Source organism: Aplysia californica, unplaced genomic scaffold, assembly GCF_000002075.1.
Source record: "Aplysia californica isolate F4 #8 unplaced genomic scaffold, AplCal3.0 scaffold00440, whole genome shotgun sequence".
NCBI classification, from domain to species: Eukaryota; Metazoa; Mollusca; class Gastropoda; order Aplysiida; family Aplysiidae; genus Aplysia; species Aplysia californica.
In genome coordinates this window covers 170,954-180,953 of record NW_004797710.1, presented here as the reverse complement: position 1 = coordinate 180,953, position 10,000 = coordinate 170,954, and the positions used below count along the sequence as shown (strand labels likewise).

Here is a 10,000-nt window from a genome sequence, read left to right as displayed (position 1 = left end):
CTCTTGAAAACCAAATGAAAGCAAACAAACGCCGAAAACCCAAATTCAACATGGATGCTTCATCCTAGGTCCAGTCTGGTGCTTGTTCAGATTGTAATGATTGTAAAAGATTTGTGCCTCCGTCAACACAATTTAGATCCTTCTGGAGGCGGGGATGACTTAAATTGGCCCCGCTTATCATGGCCTACAGGTGCTGAGAGGGAGACAGCATCATAATGGACAAAGATACTCAATAAGCAACTTCTCGATGTAAGTGTAAGAATATATGAAAGTCTCTTCTTCTGCGTAAAATATCTTAAAGCTTCACTGTTGCACCACAAATACTGTCATGCACATTAGAGGATTATGTGAATTTTTGTATTTGTTAATACTACCAATTACAACGAGACCCCAGCTGGGGCTAAACCAGGTGAAAGGGGATTTTGGGATAACAGACAGTTTTTAACCAAAAGTCCCAAGGCTTTGTGAGTCATAATGTTGTGAATCAAAAGTCCACAATAAATGAAAAGAAAGCAGTGGAAAAAAATATAGTGTTATCTGGTCATGGAGCTATTGAATTAAGACAACTCAATTGTGTGGTTAGTTTTGGGTTGTTTTGTTTTTTTTAAAATGTTTTTACAGGGTGAGGGACCCTGGATTGGATTACATAACAATATGTGAAAGGTATTTTGCGTTGGCGGCCTAGTGGTTAGGCTCTCTGGCTGTATACTTTCCGGGAAGCTGAGAATGTTTTTGGGTGTTCTTTTGTCTGCTGGAGTAATACTATAGTGTAAAACGCATTGAGCTTGCTGTCGAGCAGGGATATGCGGTGTTATACAAATGGTATTGATTATTTATTATTATTAGATATTAGGGACCCTAGATATTATACCTCATAGGCACACAGTATACTCAGTCTGATCTCCCTCTCCCATCCCCACACACTATTCTCTTTAAGCAAAAACATGCAAGCCACCTTGACTCTGTTTTAATTATCAGACTTAAGCTCCTGAATTCTACATTATAATTCTACCATTACTCCTTCATCTCTACTTAAGAATTAATAACAAGATTGAAAGAAAGTCAATTGCCAGCAGCATCATGTCAACTCCATTATTATATCACACTTAAAACTCAAAAGCTTCTGTCAAAAGTCCATGTCATTTTCTCAGGTGCAACCTGCAAGTAGTGTAAAGGAATTTATTCAAAGACCAAGGTCGCTATAGCCAGAGGGATCTTTGACTTCCAGATAATGCTTTGAACTCAGTATTGTACACAGTACTATCCTTCTTTCCACTGTGTACCCCAGCCATCATCTTGTGGTAATAAATCACTTCACCACATAGCAGCAAACACTTTGTCTCAAACTCAAACAGTTTACAGACAAACCATTCTCGGACAGCACTTGAAATCTACAGGCTTTGTTGAGCAAAGAAACAGTCAAAAATAAAAAAATATATATACATCTTTTATCATCATCTACTTTGTCATTCTCTCGGTCGGATGATGCCACGCGATAACCTTGCCAACATTTCAAGGTACGAGTACCCGGTACTTGGTTATTGGCAATGGCGGTTACAACAAAATATATGTAATCACACTTGAACTGAAAAAGTGCACAGTGAGAAGCTTCGTTACAATTCTGTTTTCTTAGTAGAGCCATCTAGCTTTTAAATCATTTTCTCTTCTCTTCAAAGTGGACTAGTTTGTCCTTCAAACTACAACAAAACAGATTATTAGCCTACTATATATGGGCGGCTTGTTCCAGTACACAGGACCTCCAAGAATTGACAGTGTTGTTCAACTAGACGAGGTGCTTGGTCCAGGCTGGTATAGAATCAGCAGAATGAACAAAAACAACTAGAAGAAAAGAAGGAGCGTTCAAACACACCTGTATGAATCGAATAGGTTCTATTCTTTTAGACAGGTTTATTTCGTAGACTCATAGAGCACCTGTCAGAAAAGAAAAACATAACAAGCATAATACAGTTTTAAAACAACCACGCTTTTAAGTTATTCTAACAGCCAAATATGAGGTCAAAACCTAGAAACTCTGGAAAATCTCTGTCAGGCCCACAAATTGTCAGAAGAGAGACCAATCAAAGTATAAAAGCATAATGAATTTTCCGCTGTCCTCCTTCTCATGGTGCATCCTTCTTTCAAAAGCATTGTTACAATTACATAAACACATTTTAGAGTTCTATCTTTCAAGTAAGAAATCTCACAGGGTGTAATACAAATTTATTCAAGATCTTTACATTTAAATACATTTTTTAAAAACCCGTAAAGTTAACCACAATACAAGCACAGAACTGAAATGTTAATGCATGATATTAAGCACCCCCCCCCCCCCCCCCCCCCATCTAATGCCGAACACATTGCAAGAACAACGAACTAGAGTGTTCAGGGCACAAAGGTAGCCTACAAAGGAAAATGCAGTTGTAATTCAAACTGTTTAAGCCCCCATTGACACAAATTAGACCTGGACCATTTAAGAGACAGAGCCAACCAGAGCTAAGAGTAAGAGAAATACAGCGCCCCGGCAGATACACACAAAAACATTCGATAGAAACTTCTCCACATGGGAATCGAACCAGTGTCTTCCATGTACAACAGTTACACCACAGACACCAGGAGGATTATTCGTGGGCAAGTAGATTGTCAGTGATTTAATTGCAGACAGGTATTATAAGATGTAAGATTGTCTGCAGTCAAAGATAACAGCCTCATTGCAAAGACTTTCTAACAAAGAAGACTCTGTGATGAAATAACAGGCACATTTCGCAAGGAGAGGTTAAAATAACTTCAATTGTGTAAAAGTAATACGGTGGCAAGCATTAAGCCTAGATAAACCGAGGAGTGATTTAAAGAAATTATCCACTGATCACAGTATTATGGGGGTACGGAATACACGTGATCTCATTCATGAGTTGGTCATACAGTATTATAGAGACGGTCAAACGTGATTCATGTTTCTGTTGATTCGGAGATGGATACAGTTACGGTTAATTTACTGTAAAATATACACACAGTGGCGGGTAAACCCACTGTGCCAAGGCCCCTTTTTTGCACAGTAAAAGTAAAAATGACGAAAACGTCACTAAATTGGTCATTAAATCAAAACAAGTGAACCTATTTAGATAGTTCTTCATCTAATGAATGAAATCCCGATAAAAGAGACCTGTTATCAGCAGTTGCCGAAAAGTAATTTGATGTCAAAGTCGTCGTAAAGTAATGTGCCCCAGCCGTTATCAGCGGCTCACCAGTACAGCAGTTCCGACTGCGAACCTCCAGGAGCGGCTTGCCGGAGATAAAGACTTAAACCCAAAACATAAAACAATGTGATAACTATCCAAAAGACAATGGGTAAGTCAATGATAGTAAATAACAAGATGGGCCACTCAGCCAAAAAAGTGTCCACAGGAAGTATGCTCTTTGCTTCAGATGGCGCTGCAGTCTGTTTTGAAGCTCTCTTTCGTTTTTCCAGAAGAAGAATAGGAATAGCACCTCCTTGCGTGCGCAGATCGACTGCTGTTCATCAGCAGTTCGGGTACGTTCAGTGCGGAGTTTTAGTTTTTTTAAATTTTAATGACATCTCGCCTTTCATTCTAAAGTCAAATTAAACAAAGAAAACCCTCACCCTTTCCTCTGGAAGAGGTTTTTTGTCAGCGTAACCATTTTACAAAAGCGTTCTTCCGAAATTTATCCCAAAACTTGCTAGTTTCACTTTGATTTTTTAAAACTCAAGTAGGGTAACTCTGTTCGCAAAGAGTGCGCTTTTGTGAAGAGGGCGCCACCAAATTTTGAGGACACTTTTTTAATTGGCTCAATGAGAGAAGTGGCCCATCTTGTTATTTACCATCATTGGGTAAGTTCAGTGTGTAAGATATTTTGGGAATATAAACATGGGCAATATAAAACACATACTATGTAAATTTTTATGCAAGCCAATCCTTTTTACCTCTAGATACGCGTGCGCGCACGTGTGTGTGTGTGTGTGTTTGTGTGTGTATGTGTATGTGTGTGTGTGTGTGTGTGTGTGTGTGTGTGTGTGTGTGTGTGTGTGTGTGTGCGTGCGCGCGCATGGTGTCTGCCAACGAGTGTGTGTGTGTGTTCCAACGATTGTGCGTGCATGCGTTCTTTTGTGTGTGTGTGTGCGCGCGCGCGAGCGTATGTGTGTGTGTGTGCGCGCGTGTGTGTGTGCGTGTGTGTGTGTGTGTGTGTGTGTGTGTGTGTGTGTGTGTGTGTGTGTGTGTGTGTGTGTGTGTGTGCGCGCGCGCGCCCCCGCGCACGAGCACGAGTGTGTGCATGTTGGTGAACTTCATTATGTAATCGTAAGTGTGGACAATTAGAGGGTGGCAACAAATAATCCAATCAAGCCTGAAGAGAATTCAAACTCGATGATTCCAACAAATAACACAATCAAGTCTGAAGAGAATGCAAACTGTTGGAAGCACACCTAGAAGTAAACTGTAGCCCTCTGTCTGAAACTTACTTGACGTGATAACCACCCACATCAGGGGTCTCCCCGCTCCATGGGGCCCACATTAGGGTCTCCGAGACGTCATTCGCACGAGAAATTTATAAACCAATTATAAAAATAGAAGGTCAAATTTTATCATTACCCAGTTTGTATTGTCTGTAAATGAGGGCACAGTTAGAGACATTGCGCTTAGGCCGGGGACCGACACATGAGATGTGTAGAAATCTCAAGGACCAGATATGAGGACAGCAAAGAAAATAATAGTGATCATAGTGGTGGCAATGAAGTACACGCGGAGGAAGAAGGAATCCATGACAGATGCTAGAACTTGGTACGTGATTTCGTCAGTCATTGTCTCTCCTTTCACTTCCGGCTCGGCAAACTTCTGGACTGGAGTCTGACGCCCATCGTTGAGACGAGACTGGGCGCGGCTGCGGTCGGTGCCAAAGTAACCCATAGGTGGCTTACTCTGAATTGGAGAAAAAAACAAAACAGGAGCAGTTGTTAAAACTGGTCCAATTGTCTTCGTGAATCTTGGTTTTATTGGTACATGTAACAAGTAGATGAACCTTCTGACCAGGTATATATACATGCATAACCAAGAGCTGTTCAGCAGCTGGCAACCAAAAACATTACGAATAATACTCTTCTTTAAAAATATCATAATGGGTTCGGTGAAGGTGGATGAAATATATAAAAACAACTGATAAACTGAACAGAAGACACCCACCCCCATCCCCCACCCTGTCCATGTTGTATGAACGGGAAGACATTTTATATAATATCATCTTCTACTACCACAGAGGATTTCAGAAGAAGAATCTGCCTCTCACCTGACCTATGAAGAGGCCGCAAAGAGAAAAAAAACCCCACAAAAAGGTCAGTTATGATATCATTCTGCTCTTTTGTAACGTCCTGACAGTAACCGAAGAAGTACTCCCACGATAACAGACACAAACCCCCTTTCCCCAATCTCGATCATACCACTTAGAACACTGATTTCAACATTTCCCACAATTCCAAGTTAGTATTTTTTCTCTCCCTTCTCTTGATTTTCTCTTTCGTCTTTCCTGTGTGCAGCTTTCACGTATGTTTTTTTATTTCACAAGAAGATCCAGTGGCAATCAGTGTCCAGATATCGACGGAAGAAAACATCCGTAAAAACGGAAGGAGCACTATTCATCTAGGCTATTACAGACCTTACAAACAACACCATTTTTATCATAAGGTTTTTCCCTTAAACATGTAGAACATCTAGGCCACCGACCTTACAAACAACTAGATTAAATATTTTTCCCATGTGTTTCCCCTCGACACCCTGGACTAAAACACACGTTCTTACTCTCATCTAGCATGAGCAAGATCCCGTTTCTCGCTGTAAGTACTATGTCATGTATCTAGGACTACCATTCAGCATGCATTGCACGGCAAACTGATAAAATGTACTAAGCCCAGAAGGCCAAATTTTACAGGAGAGAGGGTAAAAATGGTTTTCAATTGTGCCTACATTATCATTATTTTTCTTTTTTTTTTGCGTTTTTCAATATTTAGAATTTGAATTTCGATTAAATGATTTTTGAGCATTTTGCAACTGATACCACAGGTTAAGAAACTGCAGTTTTAAAAAAAACATCAAAATTTTGGGCTTTGTACATCGCAAGCATTCTCGTCCGAGGTCCCATAGGACCTGGAGTGAGGAGCTGGTCGACGATTTGCAAAAACATGTATGACATACTCTTCCGAATTCTTGAAACAAGTAAGAGGCTAAAATGTTTGTTTGAGCAGAGAGAAGCACATGGACAAAGGTCCTAAAGAGCTAGACTTAGATCTCCCGAAACCTGCCAAATAATGTACCGTAAACATGTAGGCCTTCTTGTATGTCGCTTTGTTTTTCTTTGGCTTAGATCTAAGTCCCCCCCTCAAAAAAAATTTTTTTTTAATAATAATAATTTTAAAAAGTAAATTTAAAAAAATAATAATAAATAAATAAATAAATAAATAAATAAATAAATAAATAATAAAATATTTTAAAATCAAGTTTTCTCACCTGGTATATTTCTGCCACTTGGTCTTGGGGGCTGACCTCGTTCTGCTGGTAGAGGTCATTGTGGCACATGAGGAACATAGCCCACATAGCCAGCTTTCTGTGGAGGTCTGGCACTACACCATCACTGGGTTGGAAGAAGAAGAGCAGGTTGACCGTAGCCAGGACCACGGACATCGCCGACATGAAGAGGATCACGCAAATGTACACCTCTGGGGAAAGCCAGGAGTAGAACTATCGTTTTCTTTTGGGTTTTTTTCTTCAATGTAGATTTTTTACACCCCCACCGATACAATTAAGATTATTTAGGAGGCTGGTTTCTAACCCTGCCTGTCACGACCAACGCGGACTGAAAGACTGAGACACTCAATAAAAATGTCCTCCCCACTCCGGAATCGAACTCGGTTTTCATGTGTGCGACTTCAAAGCGCCTAACCATTACCCCACAGGCGCCACGTAACTATAGTCGAGGATTCAGCGCTTACTGAGGCTGGAAGACTAAAGGAGCAGGGGGTAATGTCAGAAAAGAAAAGAACAGAATGGACGTCATAGCACTTCATCCGAGGTGACGACAATCCACTCAGTTACAGCATCTGTGGTTATCATATTTTCATTATCCTTCGTTTTAAGAAACTTTTAAAAAATCAACACTTTATTAATTATCCAGGGGAAATAAATTTGTATTTCATTGGCACGCAGATTGATGACTGCAAAATCTTTTGCAATTACAAGCACTATCTAGATTACACAAAAAGGAGAAATGCGATTTAAACTGTGTTTACAGGGGCGTGAAACGCTTACAAATAAGATAAGTATCCGTGCATCTGCTCAAATAGCCCCGTACAGGGGCGTAAAACTTAAACAACTGAAAGCACCGAATTACCAAGTAAGGAGGTGTATGTCGCAGCGGTGGACATCTCGCCGGTGATGAGAGTGAGGATGACCACGAATGCCAGCAGGCAGGTGAGAGAGAAGCCCATTTTCTCGCCGCTCTCGGAAGGCAGAACAAACACAAGAAGGATGAGATAAGCGTTGGCGATCACCGGGGCAATGATGCTCATCCAGTAGGTCTTGGAAAGGCGGGTCATTTTCATGTAGAAGATCACCTGAAGATGGATATAAACGAAGGGCATAGTGCAAAAAGAGCTTAAACCCAAGGTTTTCAGAAAGACAATAGCAAGGTTTTTAACGTCGGAGAAGCCGCACGGTGATTTCAGTGACTTTGTAGTATTTCCTTTCAAACAACAATGACGTATGAGATAGTTTAGGACTTCTGGATGAAAAGTAATGATTTTATTAACCATTATGTAATTGGCATTTAGGCATTTTTTGCCCTCAACCGATGTAATGTTCAGTGTTAATTCACTGAAGTCCCCCCAATTCGTCCCAAGATGATTGCTGACAGGGGTACCCTCGTTTGAAGTGACAGGCCACCTCAAACAAATTGAGGTTTTTTTTTACATTCTAAATATTGTTATCTTTCATATTTTCTGTTTCTTTTTTTTCAGCTCATCAATAACTATTAGATCTATATGATATTATAAAAATATGAATTTAGAAGATAATAGGAAGACAGTAAAGAGAAAAAGAAAACTTATCAGAAAATAGATGGAGGCCGAGTGTAAAAAGGGTGTGTGTGTGGGGGGGGGGGGGGGTAAATATGAATTAAAATTAAAATATTGATACTGAGACAATTAATTTGCATTTGGGTAAAAGCAGTTGATGTAGACTTTGGTGGGAAAAAACACAACAAACAAGAAAAAAAAAACAACAACATCAAACAAAACGCCGGAAAACCGAAGCGAAGCAAAAACAACAACAAAAACAACCAAAAAAATAAATAAATAGAATCTACCTCAGAGTAGGACAGCCCCTTGTCAGAAACAGTACCGACTGACGTGGAAGTGGACAGGACGTCCCATTTTCCACTGGCGGAGAAGAAGTCAAACAGAACTCCTTCTGTGGTATTGAGTCTGACCTCGGTCATAGCGTAGCCAAAACTGATGACCTGTGGGATACAGAATACGAAATGAGGTTTGTCACTGTCACGTCAAAAGTAAGATTAGTAAGAAGAATGATAGAGCAAAGACTGCCGAAATGATGAAGGGTTGTGAGTATGGAATGCTCTGGACTAGGAGTGGATATACCTGTCCCAGTCGTTTTATGCAAGAAAAATTATGAAATTATGCAATTCTGTTAATTTTAACAAAGAATGATAAAGGAAAATAATCAGAAATTACGCAAAAAATGATCAAATTTTGCTATAATATGCGGGGTGCATAAAACCACGGAGACAGGTATACTACGGCCCGGGGGCCAAGTATGGGCCTTTATAAGAGTTTAGTGCGGCTCGTGGAGATATTTGGTGAATTATTTTTTTAAAAAAGAAACCATAAGAAATGTATCTGAAGGGACCCCATTTGTGTAGCATCGTAGTGAAACAATGCGCTCGTCAAAACAATAAAATCAAATACGGTATATTTCCACCCGTCAAACAATTGCGATCGAATTTTCGGGGGGGGGGGGCTCAGCACCTATTTTCAACACGTATTTCTGTGTGGATTTACTGTAAAATGTTGATCAAACGCCAAAACATGCAAATTTCCAGTTTCTAAGGACACTAAAATTTTGTAAGTCACCAAACTTTGATGTCCATTTTCTCCCTTATTTTACCTCTGACAATTAGGCGACCCTGACCTCCTGCTAAATGTTTTATCTCATTTTTACTCAAGATAGATTTATAGATAGGTATTTTTTCATAAATAGCAAGACATATAAACAAGGTTTTAAGATTATACCAATAACTCCATAATAATATACCCAAATACCCAAAAAATTGACGAGTGTCAGATTTCACCGTGTCTTGACACATTTGTCTTTTCACTTGAGCAAAAAAAAAAAAAAGGCCGAACCTTTCTTTACAGATAATTATAGCGTCCATTTGTACGTGGTGAAGATTTTAAAATGCAATCTTTTTAATGCAAAATGAAGTTTACACTTTGGTGAGTTCAGCTCTACAAAGTGAGGCCCTTTGGTATTCGTGGCCTAGTTGAAATGGCCCCAGATCAGAAAAAAATGCCCATCCCTGCTTTAGACCCGGCACGCGCTATTCGAAATCAGAGCTCTTCGACAATGAGTATAAAAAATAACAAAAAGAAGACGAAAATAAGACAGACAAAATACACGAAAGTAATTATTTAATTTTAGAGTATACTTTTTACACCCTGTCCTTATTAACGTACCAGGTAATGCTTATTTGTTGGTAAAGATGATGGTAGTGAGTGTGAGTGTGTGTGTGTGTGTGTGTGTGTGTGTGTGTGTGTGTGTGTGTGTGTGAGAGTGTGTGTGTGTGTTTGTATTCGAGAGAAAATATGGAGTGGAGGAGAGGAAGAGTGAACACGATAATGATGGGGGAGAGAGAGAAAACGAGCAGGTGAGAGAAAAAGGAAGAAAGGAAAAGAAAAAAGGAGAGAGAGAGAGAGAGAGAGAGAGAC

General features: G+C 39.8%; 1 protein-coding gene across 1 annotated transcript in view; it reads right to left on the bottom strand.

Moving 5' to 3' along the window:
• Positions 1–4,248: 4,248 nt before the first annotated feature.
• The window catches only part of LOC101847753 (acetylcholine receptor subunit beta-like), a 16,899-nt gene continuing 11,147 nt past the window's right edge, over positions 4,249–10,000 (bottom strand). Inside the window, exons 6-9 of the mRNA XM_013086149.2 lie at positions 8,362–8,514; positions 7,390–7,960; positions 6,510–6,718; positions 4,249–4,931 (exon numbers count right to left, since the gene is read on the bottom strand). Coding sequence (XP_012941603.2) covers positions 4,689–4,931; positions 6,510–6,718; positions 7,390–7,960; positions 8,362–8,514 — 1,176 coding nt within the window. The 3' untranslated portion in view covers positions 4,249–4,688. The remainder of the gene's footprint in view (positions 4,932–6,509; positions 6,719–7,389; positions 7,961–8,361; positions 8,515–10,000) is intronic.